Below are 16,763 nucleotides of genomic sequence, written 5' to 3'. Positions count from 1 at the left end.
ACCTCATCACTGTCCCGTGTCTATAAAGACCTAGTTGGGACTCGGAGCCTGACTCGCCACTCTATGCCCTATAAACTGCTTTACCCTCTCCTCTTATTAGTTCTGAGCTTGTAAAAAGCCATTTAGCCTTGATTAGCCAGCTAGCTTATAAAGCGCCAGTAGACTCTGGGCTGGACCGGACTGGACGGGGGTTGTCCCTCAAACAAGGCTGTCTCTTTCTTTTAACAGCTCCAATAAAGCCCTCTGTCGCTCAGTCGAGCACAAAACTCTGCCAAGGGGCCGAGGGGCTCTCCTTCCTTGTCCAAGGTAAACAGAGATGGAAGGAAAAAGAAAGAAGTTTTCCTCTTAAAGAAAGATTCTCCTTTTCTCCCAACAACGCTCGTCTTTCTATTATCCTTTCTGCAATGAATATTCATTTAGCACAGCTGATTTATAGAAAACCACATTTAAAAAGTTGTTCAATTCCCTAATGCTATAAAAAGACGTGTTAATCTATCTTTATGTGGCTGTGGCCATCTACGCAGGGGGACAGGGAGGTGGAGGTAAGAGGGGGTGGTGGAGGTGCACAGATTTAATGGAGGTAAAAAGAAGAACGGGATGATTTCACAGTGCCAAGGAAAGGAAAGACAACTCTCTGGGGCTAAATGTGACTCTCTGAGAGATAAACTGCCTCTCAACCAGCAAGAGCCACAAGTGAAAATCCTTGAGTTGAAGGCCTTTATGCTATTTGTATGTGTCACTGATTTAAGCTGGCTCAGGGGTTTTCAACCCTTTCAGTCTTGGAGCCAAAAAACTACAATTTATGTCACTCAGAGACACGGGCTTAGCGAAACCGTCATGTACACTTACAAAAACAAGCTAACAGTTCAATTAGGGCTACAACCTAAAATGTACGGTATTTTGCGGTGAAGAAATATACAAAAATATAGGCTTCGACTTATGTTATCTACACTGCCATAAAACATGTATACGACACACAGGTTTGATCTGTGAGGTTGCATGAATGCAGGTACTGTTGGTGCAACAACAATGTGACATGTGCTACGTCAGGCTGCTACAGCAGTTTGATGGGCCATTTAATAAAAACTTGTGTGTTGGAGTTGGAGTTTGACAGCATCTTATTTCATCTGAATCCGCGTAACACATCAGAATCTGTTTGAATTCCTAATGTAATCCATAAGTGTAGCTCTCAACAACAAGTCTACATTCAACTGGGATCTGTATTCAGATTTTGCAACCTGAGGTGGAAGAAACACTGCAGCTTTGAATGGCAACCTAATTAATGTTCTGAAGCTACAACCTGAAAGTAAAATGAGCAGCAAATACAGTATGAAACGTATCTGACACATTTACATAACAGATATGGCCCGTTTTCATCTCCACACTGTATTTTACAAGCCACTTCACAACCGTCAAACTGACATAGAGTGATGCTTCTTCTTCTGAGAAACTATCTTTGACTGAGTTTCAACGCTGCCAAATTCAGTCGCCTAAAACAGACGATCTTCAACGTTTCATACGTTGATGTCTGCTAATAAGGAAGGAGCACAAACTCCTGATATTTACTGGTATGCGCTGCACATCTGTTTGCCTTGTGTTTGTGCGTGCCTGCATGTTTTCGAAGGGTTTGTGAGCACAGTGGGACGACGCTCTGGCTCGGTAGGTTTTAACTCAAGCTGCGGCCTTGATCTGAAGGCCTGGTGTCATAAAACCTGAGGAACCAATACTGAAATACAACTTCCATTCACACATCATGCTCCTACTCCAACTTAGTTACTGCCCCACAGGGCTTTTTGAACAGTGTATGTGTGTGTATGCATGTGTGTGTGTGAGTGAAAGAAAGTGAAATTGCAGTACATTTCCAACTCAAGTCATCCCTATGGCGACAAGCAAGCCAGAGAGCCTGACACAGACAGATAGATGGCTGTGCCTCCCCTCTAGTTAGCGCTCTGTCCCCAACGTGTGCGGGGCTATTTCTCATTTCATTAGTGTGTGTGTGTCTGTGTGTAGCTGAAGACCTCCACCATCCATCTCAATCAGCCCGGTGTCTTAATCTACTGTCTACCTACATTTTGGCCTCACTCAGCTTCCCTCTCAATACGAGCACGCACCAATGATAAAATTACACAAGAATTAATTTCAGAAGCTGTTTTGGCCCAATATTCCAGCAAACACTGTATCCACCAGCTCAGGAAATAAATCCCTCACACATATGTGTCGTGAAAATAGCAGCGGTAAATCCCTTTAGAGCATCATTCTCCGCTGCACCCTGTTAACCGAGGCCTTAACTACACTGACACACCGCGATAAAACATTTAAGTCACTATTGATTTCCCCTGCCTCAGCCCGGTGTGTGTGTGTGTAGGTCTCAGATGGCAGCGGGAAAGGGGAGGGCAGTGTTTTGTAAGTGCCTGAGAAAAATTGAGACAGAGGACGGGGAGAAAAGAGAAATGGGAGAAAGAAGAAAGAGAGAGAGAAATGTGGCTTAGAGACAACAATAAAGAGAAGACCCAGACAGGAAAGAGCAGTGAGAAAGACTGGGCAGTGTGTGTGTGTGTGTGTGTGTGTGTGTGTGTGTGTGTGTGTGTGTGTGTGCGTGCATAGATTGCATATAGAAAAGTGGACATAGCTGCTATGATGCCACCCATTGGTTTGTGGACTACTATTCTGAAACCTTGAGTTTGGCATCATGGGGGTCACCATTTTACTGGAGCCCGACGTTACCATATTTGGATGAGAGGGTGGAGCTCATGGATGTAGCTGGGCAGAAGTGGGCGTGAACCTGACGGAGAATCGGAGGACACTATGGTTTCGTTGTGGTGGTGACTTGTCAATCACAAGGTAACCACGCCCTGAAGCACACCCTGACTTATCACCTGTTTGATTCTAACTGGGGCCACAATTTACACAGTGAACATCGTGCTGTATTGAGGAAGATCTCAAGCTTAAGATTGAGACTATAAACTCATTAGGAAAACGTTTATTCAGGTAATAAATCAAGTGAGAAGTAGAGTCATTTTCTCATAAGTTTACATACAGTCAGACTTCTATTTGCAACCAGAGGAGTCGCCCCGGAGGGCGGATCCTCGTCTCTATACACTGTGTGTGTGTGTGTGTGTGTGTGTGTGTGTGTGTGTGTGTGTGTGTGTGAGAGTGGGTGGTAGAAATCTAGCTTCATCACATCCAAATTGAGGACAGATTCAATTATTTGCAGAAACCACATGGAAATCTCTCTGCATTGTTCCAGCTGGAGCACCAAATTTGGCAGCAATCGCATTGGCGGCATTGGAGGGGCCATTTATCTTGGAGGGGAAGAGCGTCTCAGGCGTGTGTGTGTGTGTGTGTGTGTGTGAGAGAGAGAGAGAGAGAGAGAGAGCTCATTTATCTTGCAGGGGAATGAGCAAGGGAACGAGGACGCCCCGGGAGGCGACCAGATCATTACCCATCTGGGATCAGAGACAGAGAGATTTCACTAACGCTGCCCTGTGCAAAGCCACACACACCGAGACACACACAAACACACATACATGAATGTGTACAATGTATCAATGTAACGAAAGGAGACAAATCTCATTTTCATTTGGGGACAGAGGGGCACAGAAGCTCCACAAATACGTGCATTTATAGCGAGCAGAGAAGAGTGAGGCAGGGAATTGTTCCAGCCAGCCAGCTGACTGCCGCTTCCATTGCAATCATTCAGCGTCTCGTTGGCTCCCTTTAAATGGACACTTAGATTAAAGCATGTTCTGCTCCAGGTGGTCACTGAGACCTCAGCTGGAACATCATGTCGTGGCACACAAACACATGTTGGCCATAACAAAGTCACAGCATCACATTTTGATCAGAAATTCTTAACATCTAAGGGAGCTCCAGACTTTAGGAGAGAGAGGAGTTCCACTAAATGACATCTTACAGATTCAGTTTATTCCCAGAAATGATTCAGCAGACATTAATCTGATGTGATGTATGGCATTTGGCAGGAAAATAAAAATAGAACTGTCTTCAGCTCCAGTAAGTGACATCTCTCTGCAGTGCTTTCTGCTGTCAACTGCAGCAACTGACTGGGGAAGTTTACAGACAGTACAGACAAGTAAACACACGCGAGATTAACGGCACTGAATGGAAGCATCTAACAAGCTAACTCATGCAATCTAAGCCATGCACGTTCTCCAGCCATCACCATCTCTGTCTCTAAAAAATGCAGGGAAAACCCTGGGATGTCTTCATTTGTCTCTGGTGACCTGAAGCTGGTTTTTCAGAGGCCTAGGCTGACGCACAGGGGGAGACGTGTGAATGGACGGTAACGCAACCTAAAACAAATGAGACCTTCCCAGACTTTACCGTTTGTCTGTAACAGCCTGTGCACCGATTTCTATTCTGGATGGTTTTTCTGCGAAAATCAATAGGACGTCCAAGCGCCTTGCCTCTCTCTCACTCCCTGACAGTGCCAACAGTGTGACTGTGAATTGAGTCAGCTAACGCCAACAAACGACCGGCTCCCACCACAGCACAATCTAACACGAAGCTCAAAGTCACAGCTAACATTACTGCAAGGCATGTGACAAATATTGTGATCTTGTGGTTTTAGCTGGTTAATGTCAGCGTGCTTGCTAAAGCTGCCGGACCGCTAGCTAGCTAATGTAGCAAAATACTGTGTTGAGTGGATAACGTCAGCTGTTTCATTCAGACTCCTGGGTCTGGGCTGATCTGGCTGGTAAATTGGCTAGCTCGCCATTTGCACATTACTTTATCAGCTAATGTTAAGAATCAACCAACACCAGATCCATGCAGTGTAGCTAAGGTACAGGTAGCAGGCTAGCCTTAGCTTAGGTTATGGTTAGGAAGCTGGCCGCCCTTGCCTTGCATCATTTTAGGCTACCAGAAAGCAACGGATAGTTATATATTTTAACTTTGTATGTATGTCTGTCTATGCAAACAGAGCAAGATGCATGGGCACCTCTTCCTCACTAATAATGTAACACACCAGATGTGCGTGTGCACTACTCAATCATTCAGCACCGTCTGACCACTGCATCTCTGCTCAACAGCTGACATGTCTGACATCTTTCTCTCAAACACAAGCACACAAACAAAGCAAAACAAGGACGATCACACCACAGGCAACAACTCATCGAATGAATCCTCTCTCTCTCACACACACACACACACACACACACACACACACACACACACACACATATCTCTATCCTTGCAGTAATGTTTCTGATCAATACACTTCAAGTTGCTCTGCGTATTCACCCGTTATCCCCTCTGCTGATATTTGATATGAGGAACACACACGCTGAGTGCTGATTGATTCATTTAAATGAAGCATTTAGCGCGTGCAGCCTTGCCAGAGGTGACGGGGAACATGTTTAATACTGACTGAAAGGTAGAAACACGCATACAATCATGGACATATGAGTTACGTGTGAAAAGAAAACATGTTTTTGTAAATGTGCATGTGGCAGGTTTCTGCTCTGCTAGCCAATGTAGCATTGACCGAGGTTTCCAATAGCAGGAAAAACAATGCTTGAAACAACAGAATCATGCATAGCTGCACATTTCACCTGAGGAAATGAATGACGACTGAAAGGTTGAGACACACGAGATGAGATTGGTGATTTTTAAGGGCTATTCTCAAAGGCACTTCAGGTGGACAAAGGAAATCACTTAAAGAAATAGGGGCTGGGACGGAAGGCAACAAGCAGACTGACCCCTGCTCAGTGTGTGTATGTGTGTAATCGCATGGGGCAAAAGGACAGGAGAATATGCCAGACATGCAGAAGCAACCAATCAACCAAATCCCTCTTTCTCTTTGCTCGCTTGCCCACCGATGTTTCTCTCTTGCTCTCACAATGAGCTGACCTCTATTACCCATTCAGGGGACAGGGTGTGTGTGTGTGTGTGTGTGTGTGTGTGTGTGTGTGTGTGTGTGTGTTTGTGAGATTGTTTACTTGTGGCAGAATATGGATGAGGAGATGGAAATGAGGGAATTACAGAGCACTGGCCTTTCACACACACAGGGTGTTCTAATGGATAGGGCATTGTGTGTGTGTGTGTGTGTGTGTGTGTGTGTGTGTGTGTGTGTTTCAAACACAGCTAGGTGAGGGGACTTCTTTTTGTACTGTGGAATCCAGCCTCCAGCTGCGGTCATACATACAGGTCAATATGACATCATTTTAAAGAACATTTCATTTTTGGAGTGTCCCTGCTGAATGCTGATGTGTCGAATCTCATTTTGTCAGTTGAAACACTGCACTTTTTTTTTTTTTTTTTTTAAAGCTGTCACTGTGCACAGAACACAGGATAAACCGTGTACGTGCATAGCAGGCTTTAAACCGTTAAAAACCTTACCTAGTATCTAACTTTAATCACCTGCCTGACCGAGACATGTCAATTGTAGCTATGTTTTCAGCATTACATACACATAAGTATCCACAGCACAGAGTGTGAAAGGTGTTGTTGAAGGAATGTGTGCACACCAGTGTGAACAAACATTTGTGTTCTCACACTGCTGCCTTTAAACGTGTGTGCGTGTGTCCACATTAATGATTCTAAGGCAGCTCTGTGCTCCAAGAGAACACGACTGCAGGGAAAATCAATACCTGGACCCTCCCTGTCGCACACACGCGCACACCCACGCACACACAAAGCAGAATCCACACAAAATGCATCACCGTGAACTTGTCAGCTGCAGTGATTGTATCTCTCTGTTGTTGTCCTCATATTGTATTTATTATTTTTATACTGATGAGCAGCTATGAGTCTGAAATAAAGTTAAATTGAATTGAATTATGAGCCTCTACAAGCTGCTGGAAAAACTCATCAGAAAGTCATACAATCACCATGAGAGAGAGTGTGTGTGTGTGTGTGTGTGTGTGTGTGTGTGAGATCTGTGACACCGCAGTAGCAAAAGTGACAGAGCCATTTTCTGTCTTACCTTTTCCAACTATATCATGAGTGTGTGTGTGTGTGTGTGTGTGTGTGTGAGAGTATATATGTGTAACCTACTTTTCGATCTCACTGTTTTTACAGGTGCGTGGGATGCAGGAGGAAGAGGAGGAGGATGAAGGAGTGCCGGGGTCTGTCTTGCTGCTTTCTCCGTTGCTCGTTGAAGGCATCTCTGTAAACACACACACACACACACACACGGATGACACTGTTAACATTGGGTGGTGACTTTTCTAGCTACAATAAGCATTCACACACTTCGCTGCTAAATTCAAGAAACATGAGGCAAAATGAGGAGACGTAGTTCAACGAAGAGGCGGCACTGTTGGCCAATCATCTGCATGTGTGAGTAACTGTCAACAATGACTAAACGAATAGATTGGTTTGTGTATTCTGCACTCTACACTGTGTGGGAAAAATATTTTTAACTTACCGTCATTGACCCATTTGGAGAATTCGGGCGTTATTCTGTTAGAAGGCATTCCACCGCTGCAACACAGAGACAAACGCTGCTATGAACAGAGCCTGAAGGACACATTCCATTTGGCTAACGGGAGTTTTGTTAAGTCAGCAGCCTGCTACTTTGACTGTGTAGTGGCTGAGGCTTCATACTTGAGCACGGCTCCCCGTAGCGCCTCCCTCTCTCTGGCCTCTCCTTGGTCCTCTCCAGCCCCAGAGCAGGGGATGATGTCGGCCTCGGTGTACTGGGCCTTGCCGTACTCCAAGGTGTCATCTCCGTCCACGTCGAGGTCAGCGTCGCTGTCTGCCGCGCTCTCCTTGATGCTACACGTGGCAAAACCTGTTCCTGTGAAGATGACAAAGAAAATTTTCAGCAACTGATCAAGCACTACGTATGATAATGGAAAGAAGACCACACCCACTGTGAGAGTAAAATCCGCCCATTGCTTGGAGTGCTAAAATTTGCAAAAACATGTTTGTTTGATCACAAAGTAGAGATATTTGGAACCCACAAACACAGAATTTGCTGAAAAAAATATCTAACTAAAAACAGCCCAGCAGAAGACGAGTGAAGATCTTAAATTCAGCTCTTTTAAAACTTTACTTACTCTCAACAATTAGGGACTTGGAGGTGGAGGAGACAAAGATTGACACCTCACCCATCAATCTTTGCAGGACCGAAAGACAGGGTGTGTGTGTGTGTGTGCGTGCGTGTGAGTGGCACTTCTATAAACCCAGTGATGAACGCTCACACAAACCCTTACCGCTCCCTGACTGCTCCCTTCAGCTCCACTTAGCCACAGAGCCGGCTGTGTGTGTGTCCGTCACTTAGAGGTGTCTCCTCAGTGTTTGTTTGAGACTGTCTGTCCCTCTGTCACTTAGGCCCTGTCTCTCCAGCCCCTTGAAGGTGTGTGTGTGCACGCCGCCAGCGTTTGAGTCTGTCTAACTGTCACTTATACCATGTCTATCTACCGCGCAAAGGTAGGTAAGGCGTGTGTGTGCAGCAGCGTACGCCCTGACTATTCGAGCACTTGAAGGCAGGTAGATGTGTGTGCGTGCATGCGCGCACACTTGTGTTTCACTTAAAATGCGACTCTGTGTGTGTCTACCTGTGACAGGCCTGACAGCCATCTTATTTACACCTATCCCAATTTCTACAAGCTCTCAGCTGGACGAGTGTGCTCTGTGTGTATGTGACAAGAGTGTGAGTGTGTGCGTAAGACCAGATACAAGCTAGACAGAGTTGACAGCCATCTTATTTAACCCCCTGTCCCAGTATGTGTGTGTGAGTCTCCATACTTGACTTCCTATAACAGTTGGTCTCAGTGCACCACAGTGTCTCACAGCACTGTGGTGTCTTTGTCAAAGTGCAAATCAGCCGCTAGGGCTCCTCTCCGAGGATCCTCTGGGATTTAAACATCTGCCACTGCCTCTCCTCCTACCTGACTCTGTAATTCATTCCACTCTTACTCTACAAGAACAAAAAAATGAGGAGGGAGGAGAGAGAATGGGAGCGTGGAACGACTGAAAGCCGCTGTGATAAAACGCGCCACCAATGCTAAGCCGTTTTACTACAGGCCCATGGTTTTTAGTGATCAAATAAAAAGGACCTTTTAACTTTTATTTGGTCTCGGTGGTGGAGGGGAACATATGGGGACAATGGCCACGCAGTGTAAATCTAGCAGCCTGCTGGCTCGGCTACTAGGCCTCTAGTTTTTCAGGGCATGGCAGGAGGCGAACAGAGCGCCTGTTACATTCTACAGTCAAAGCACTGACATGGTGAAAGGTCTGGACAACATGTAGAAACTCCAGCCATCCTACCCACAATGCCCCAGGGCGAGCGAAGGCAGGCAGGTACAAATGCCTCTGAGCTTCTCATCCATCAGCTGTGAAATAGTAACCAACTAGATAAGAGTAAAAAACACAGCTTTGACTCCAAACCACTAATGCACTTATGTGTGCAAGAGTACTGCAGTGTGTGCTGTAGTGGTGGTCGGTCATAATCTAATCAGCTAATCAAACTATTGATCTTGTGGCTAGTTGGCCACATATTTCCCCATGTTTTTGTGTGTAAGTGACTAACGGAGATGAACATTTTTGAAAGTGGTCCAGTACTGAACATAGCACTGCAGCCAGCAGCCACAAAAGGGGCTGCAATGTGATCCCCTTGGCCGTTTGTGCACCATCAACGTACGTCCGCTAAGAGTGTTCAGAATCGGAAGAGAAATGAGAGAAAGGGCGGCCATGGGAGAAGCAGCAGAGGGGAAACAGCGTGTAGAGCCTCAGTATTTTCACACAGAACTGTGTGATCATTTTCACTGGACATGATGACAGACTTCGTCGTAAACGGTCTTTACTGGAGAACAGACAGTGCAGCTTTGTGACTCCTGTCCTTTTTTTCCTCACCAACCTGGATTTTTTTTTTTTTTTTTTTTTACAATTTGATTATATATTCAAATTTACACTGTTTGTTGACTGTCCTAAAGCCTTCAAAACTGGGTTTCAAATGGCCTCATTTATGCATGTACACACTGTACATGTCTTAGGTGTGTTAACAGTGAGTTTATATGAGGCCTGTTTGCTCTGTGTGTGTGTGTGTGTGTGTGTGTGTGTGTGTGTGTGTGCTACTGTGTGCCTGCGCATGAGAGTGTGTGTTCCCAGTGCTTCCATCTGTCCCTCTAAGCAGTCTTGGCAGGCCAATCTAATCTGGCCAGGGAAAGGTCAGCCCCACTCTAACTGCCTTTCACTCACATTATGCACCGACGCCCCCTCCCACTTTTTTTATTCAACTCTCTTCTTTTTCATTCCTCCTTTCCTCTTCTTTTCTCCTTCACCTTCTTTTTTTTGTGTCATCAGTCCTTCTTTCTTACCTTTATTCATTCACATTTCCCAGCCCTGTCCTCTGTACACTCTTTCCTTGACAGTCTCCTTCTTTACTTCTCTTCCACCACCATCTCTCTCTCTCTCTCTTTCTCTCTCTCTCTCTCTCTCTCTCTCTCTCTCTCTCTCTCCTGTACCAGTCCTGTTCAATGAACTGTTTCCCCCCTTCCTGCTAGACAGGCATGATCAATACACACACACACACTGCCTCCCACAGAGCCCTCCTGGTCTGTCTCATTATCATAACCATCTCCTGAATATGGCTGACTCTTAACATCACTAACTACACATTTCATCCTCCGAGTTAACATGCTTCATGACAGCGGAGCAGGACACACTCAATCTACATACGTGTCACCACAGCAGCACTACAAGTACAGATGTGAAGAGGCAGGCAGGATCAGAGGACTCATCAGGCTGACTGACAGCCCGGATCAACCAATCGACCGACCTCGGCGACATCCTGTTACCATAGCAATTATCAGGACTCTCTAAGAAGCAGAGAGGAGGGGTGTCAAAGGTCATCGCACTATCTTTCTGCCATTTACAGGTCAGAGAGAGAGGGAGAGATGGGGAAAGGGACACAGACACAAAGACATGAGACGGCCATCTTTGAAGTCCATTTACAAAGCACAGATTTCTCCTCTCCTCAATCCCTCTGGGCCATCTCAACCTGCAATAATCCCCCTCTTCTCCTGCTCTGTCTCTCAGGACAGCCTGATATCAAACCTCAGGATCTGTCTGTCTGCCTCCCTGTCTGCCTTTCCATCTGTCTGTGGCTGAACTGACAGACTCACAATGTTGTTCCAAGCTAGGTGATGATGTCACTATAAAATAACACAAAGTGCCTCTTCCCTCTTTCCTAATGAGCAATGAATAGAAATCTAGACATAAATCCACAGTTCTGATTGGCTGATTTTTGAAGCAGCTGTCAGATTACTTTTTTTTACTACTTGCTACTACCAGCAACTAATTATTACTTTTAAATTATCAAGTAAACACCTGGAAATCATGGTATATAAAAAACTGATTGTTCAGTTAGTGTTTAGCAGTGCTGAACTTAAATCTAAAAAAAAAATAGAAAATCCTAAAAAAGTATCATTTTGTAACGGTACCAAAACTTAGGCCTCATACTGGCCGCAGATTTCAAATCATAAGCCATAAGATTCTGATGAAAACACTGTTCTAATAAACCCTTTTTGTGCGTAAAACATGGAACTGTTAGTGTATCCCGCAAAGTTAAAAAGTAAAATCTAGTTGCTCTCCAGCTCCTGAAACAGATTGTGACCGACAGACAGTCCTCTAAGACAGATAAAGAAAGCTCTCTGTCTGTGCTGTGGCTCCTTTCAACCTGGCTAAGCTGGTGCGAGACACAGGGAAGTCTTCCTTCACACAGAGTTGAATCATAAACTGATCTTGTTCGATTTTTTTCCCTCCCTCCCTCCCTCTCTCTCCTCCCCCTTGAAAGGGCCCCGTTCCCTCTGCCTTTCTTCCTTGCGCTCTCAAAGGGGGGGGAAGGATGGTGGCACTTCACAGAGGGATAGGCCCTCTCTTCATCCCGCCAGCTGAGGAGGCCCCCCGCAACATCTCTATATCCGTCTAGCCGGCTCTCGAGAGCCTGCTGGATTCAGCGGCGAGTAATAGAACCACTGAGGAGCTTTCAAGACAAAATCCACCTTCTGAGCGTTCTGCCGAGTGTGTGTGTGTGTGTGTGTTTCAAGTCCCTCTCCCCAGGCCACCTCAGTTATCTGTGTCACATCACAAGGTGCCCTATTAGAGCGCGGCAGAAGGGTCCTGTGTCTGCTCGTTTAACGGCGTCAAAGACAGACGAGCGGATGGAAGGAGCATCGTGGGAGATGGATGGACGGCTGGGGAAGCCACCACCCACCCCACGAGCTGCTCTTCTGCGGGGTTTAGTCGAGATTTTAACATTGATCTGCCTTGTCTCCTCTCTCTCAGGCTTGGAGGAAGTGATGGGGGTGGGGGGGGGGGGGGGGGGAGGCAGGTGAGGCTCAGCATGTGTGTGTTTAACAACGGATCGAACAGGGAGAGAAGGAGGCGAGCGGGAAGAGGGACAGATGAAAGCAGAGGCACAGCTGAGAGAGTTTGAAAGAGCCTCTCAGAGATGACAGCAACTCTTTACCTCCATCTGAGCATATCTTGATGGTTCGCCTCCATCTTTCTTTCGCTCGGTGTTTTACACACATTCAGCCGAGGCCACGATGGGAGACCATCACGGAGCACAGAGCAGTTCAGATCATCAAACTACACGTACTCAAACAATTAGGTCAACAGATAGAAAATGTCTGTTTTGTCAGGCACTTATCGAGCAAAAAATGATAAGCGTGTTATTTTTAGCTCCAAAAATACGAAGACTTGCTGCTTTTTCTGCTTTAGATAGATTCTATGGCCAAAAGTATGCAGACACCCAATCAAGCTGTAACAGCCTCCACCCATCTGGGAGGACTTTCCATAAGATTTTGGACACTGGCTGCAGAGATTTGCTTCCACTCAGCCACAGGAGTGTCCATGAGGTCCAACACTGAAGCGTGGTCACTAACAGCTGGCTCACAGTTGGTGTTAAAATTCATTGAAAAGCTGTTCAGCAGCTCATCTTCCACATGTTAATCAAAACTGTGGCCACAAATTTGGAAATAGAGTTGCAGTGATCAGTTAATCAGTTAACGAGAAAATATCAGCAGCAGAAAATAGTGATTAGTTTCAGACATAAAATCTCAGCTCCGTCTTCTGAGCGCTCTAAGGAAAAGCATTTCAGAAAATTGTTGCTATAACATTTATCCAGACACTAAACTAACTGAAATGAGCTCTGCCGACAAGAAACATTATAACGACATAAGTTTGAGGAACCTGAAAAGAGAGACCAATAGGAGCCGGAGACAGAGAGCTAAGTGGGAGCACTGCAGGTGTGTTGTGTCACAGAGCAGCCATGCTCCCCAGTGACCAGCTCTCCCATCCACTTCTATAATTGCATTTCTGAGCACGCACGCACACACAGAGTGGTGACCAGCGGGTCAATTGCCCAGCTAAATGTGTTTTCCTTCCCCTTGCTAAGAGGTTTGTGTCGGGCCAAGCCAGGCTGAGCTGGGCCGACCCCGGGCCGACCTACAGTGCCACCAGACCGCTGGCACCATTACAGCTCCCTGGTCACCTTCAACACTGGTCTCACAGAACTAACAGTGCTCACAGTGGACAGGAGCAGAGCGAGTGATGGATGAGCAGACACACAAAAAATGAGAGACAGACAGAAAAAGGGAGGAGAGAACAAACAGGGACCTGGACTCTGCTGTGACTGGACACGACCGTGACAGCTCAGTCACAAACTGACGTGAAATAAAAGCAGAATGAGATGAGGTGTGTGTGTGTGTGTTTGTACCTCTGAAGCCTCCCTCCAGCAAAGCTGTAGCTCTGATCCTCTTCTGCCCCGCCCACTCGTACTCCTCAAAGCCCCGCCCATTCTCTCCATCCATGTCTGCAGAATCATCATCACCTAACGCACCCTCACGCTGACAGACACACACACACACACACACACACATACAGATATATTAATCAGAGCGAAAGGTACCACCATGAGTACCACCATCTGGCAGATTTCAACAACTTTAGGTACACGACTTCACTGTTTTAACTAGTGGTGGTGGAGGATAGGCCAGATCTCCGTAGCACGCTTTATCTGTACCACGCCATGAGCAGCTGTGATGAGTTCCTGTACTGTTGGCAAATGTCAATCAGACAAACTGCACTAAACAGCCAAACATCTTTGCCCAACTACTTAACTGGCAGCACCAAATATTTTCTTCTTCTGTTCTTTTCCACAAGACACAAAGGTAAATCCATCAAACTTGTGTATTATACCTTATGATGCTGTGCTTAATATGTTTCTAACCAATTCAGTTTCCTCAACAGCTTTGTTTTGCTGTGCTCGTTGTTAGTGTAATGAAGTCTATTCCACCTGGAACAGTTTCAAATGGATTTATTTTGAGAGAAAAGCAAAGTGCTGGAAAATGTCAAAAATGTTTTGCTTGATTTTTTTATGCCAAAACTAAGTCTGAGGCTAACATTTGCATCGGGCAGTAATCAGTTATTTGGTTTAGGATTACTGCATTATTATTTACATGTTTCACTGTGAAGCTGCAGCAGACCGTGATCCGCTTCCAGAAATGTTTAGATACACATCGAAGAGAAGAGGAAGAAGAATGGACCTGTGGCCCTGGTTGAAAACAGGACTTTAACGTCTCAGTACAGCATGGATGAGCGCACTCTCACGCTGTGCACTGAAGACACAGCTCACATGGTATGGCACAGCAGTGAACGCCTAAAGCATGCTACTGGAAAAGAGCTTATTAGTGTCTCTATAGCTACAGTAATGGACAGCAGTCAGTGTGGTGAGCTACAGGAGGAGCGGGGATGATTCGTTGTCTACTCTAATTAAGAATCTAACTGTTCAGCATCTACAGGAAAGACAGACTGGTCAACTGACAGAGAAGGCCGTCATTGTTGTTTTCTGTTTGTGCTACATCTAAAGCAAGCAAAGCCAAACTGGCCCACATCAACGGATACTAAAGATCTAACTGTTATGCTCATACATGAGCTGCATGCCGGTGAACAAGATGCAACCATGTCATATGGGATAAACTGCAGATACAAGCCTTCTACTTCAAAACAATGTTTTAGTAACAGCTTTTAAACTTAAGAACAAACTTTAATCATGGACATACTTTGATGTCCGGGTCTTTTGACGGTCTAGTCTACACACAGTTATTCCCATATGATGTGAATGCAGAAACCACTATATCAAAGGAAGTTAAAGATTGAGAAACTACAGTTGCTATTGGTTGGTATCTGCACTAATGTACAGAAGTGACTGGACAGCATCTACAGGAAGAGAAGAGGTCGACAGGCTGTCCGACTGAAGGAAGGCGGGGTTCGGGGCCAGGATTGTACTACCTGGATCAGGCATTGTTCCACATGTCTACTCATCTCCTCCTCGCTCCCAGCCAATGGGGCACTGCACAGCGGACATACCTGGCCCCCCTCCTCAGGCTTCCTCCTCTTCATCTTCCCTATACGGGCTGGAAACGGAGGGGTAGTCAAGGGAGAGAAACAGAAAGACACAGTTTTAATGCTTTGTAAGTTTCTAATCATCTAAGTTTTCAAGCATGTTTCCACAGACGATAAAGGCACTGGTTTCAAGGAACAGGAAGAATCTAAAAAAGACCTGAGGAATATTGATGCCAGGTGAATCTTCCTTGACTGGAGATCATACACAATATAACTCAATTCTTTACAAGTTTAGAAGCATGTGAGAGAAGGCTGAGGTGTCACCAGACATGACAACCTCTACCCCCTTCCTACACTCCACATCCACGCCATTCCTCTCCCTCTGCTTCTCCTCCCTCTCCTCCCCTGCCCTCCTGTCACAGCTGCCCCACCGCCACACGCGCACACATTTAATTAGAAATTTAACAGAGCAGAACAGCCGTCATTGCGCCCCGAGTCTCTGTCGTTTTTTCTTAACTGCAAATGGCGCGCGGGGACATTAATTTTTAGCTGGCTGGGAAAGCAGAGGAGGCCAAGAGGGACCGTGGCGAGGGATGGAGGGAGAGGAGGAGGAAGACATAAGGCGATACGCCATTACTGCAGGGGAGGACGGTGGAGGGAGTGAGGCTGGGTGGGTTAAAAAGAGAAATAGCCTCCTCCTCCTCCTCCTCACCAATTCTCCCCTGACGCTAATCGAGGGGAGCGTTGTTAAATAGAGAAGGGAAAGGGCTGCTAATTAGGTCCGGCAGGGATCTCTGCCCCCCCTCAGCCATTATACCCCACATGAGAATGATTCCTAGTTCCACATGAGGGCAAAAAGAAAGTAATGGAGGGCGAAGTTTAAACTAAGTCTTCGTTGGCTCTTGTCATGGGCTCTGACTGAAAAAGGCTGAGTTATCTGTCGCCTCGAGCCTGGAAACACTGCATTTCTCGCAACAGAGACAACGGCCTATGTGGTGAGGGTCAGCTGTTACGGATCCAAATATACTGATTAGATCAGCACCTCTTGGTTTACACTGCTTCAGAGTCCTTGGTTAAAAAAAAGGGTTGACATGGGTGACCTGAGAAAAAACTCTTGTGTGGACTGTGGAGTAACTGCTCAAGTAAGCAGCAGTACTTGCTGATTAGGAAAGCTGGAAGCTCAGAAGCCTCTCTCAGAGCTCAGCCCCAGTTTGTGCCTAACGTTATAAAGCAACCTTCAGGTCCCCAAGATCAGATTTTCCAAAAAATAAATACCCAGAAACAAAATGCTGAACGTAGTTTACAGACACTTTGCAGAATCCTCAAAGACTCCTCTGACAACCTGAACGAAATAACACATTTTCAGCCTGTTTCCCAAACTGTGCCTCTTTTTTCTAATCCAAGCAAAGAAGTTGGCTGGAAATGGCAAACATCCATTCTCAGTGTTT

General features: G+C 45.9%; 1 protein-coding gene across 7 annotated transcripts in view; it reads right to left on the bottom strand.

Annotated features, from left to right (window-relative positions):
- The window catches only part of rnf220a (ring finger protein 220a), a 166,686-nt gene that overhangs the window by 11,359 nt on the left and 138,564 nt on the right, over positions 1–16,763 (bottom strand). For 5 of the 7 annotated variants that reach the window (XM_076744692.1, XM_076744694.1, XM_076744696.1 and 2 more), the window contains 5 exons: positions 15,262–15,386; positions 13,688–13,817; positions 7,567–7,759; positions 7,388–7,443; positions 7,015–7,126 (listed from right to left, as the gene is read on the bottom strand). In XM_076744692.1, the coding sequence (XP_076600807.1) occupies positions 7,015–7,126; positions 7,388–7,443; positions 7,567–7,759; positions 13,688–13,817; positions 15,262–15,386 (616 nt within the window). The remainder of the gene's footprint in view (positions 1–7,014; positions 7,127–7,387; positions 7,444–7,566; positions 7,760–13,687; positions 13,818–15,261; positions 15,387–16,763) is intronic. The other 2 variants (XM_076744695.1, XM_076744698.1) reach the window with 1 other exon arrangement.

Source organism: Chaetodon auriga, chromosome 12 (assembly GCF_051107435.1).
Source record: "Chaetodon auriga isolate fChaAug3 chromosome 12, fChaAug3.hap1, whole genome shotgun sequence".
Taxonomy (NCBI): Eukaryota; Metazoa; Chordata; class Actinopteri; order Chaetodontiformes; family Chaetodontidae; genus Chaetodon; species Chaetodon auriga.
This window is presented reverse-complemented; position numbering and strand designations above follow the sequence as displayed.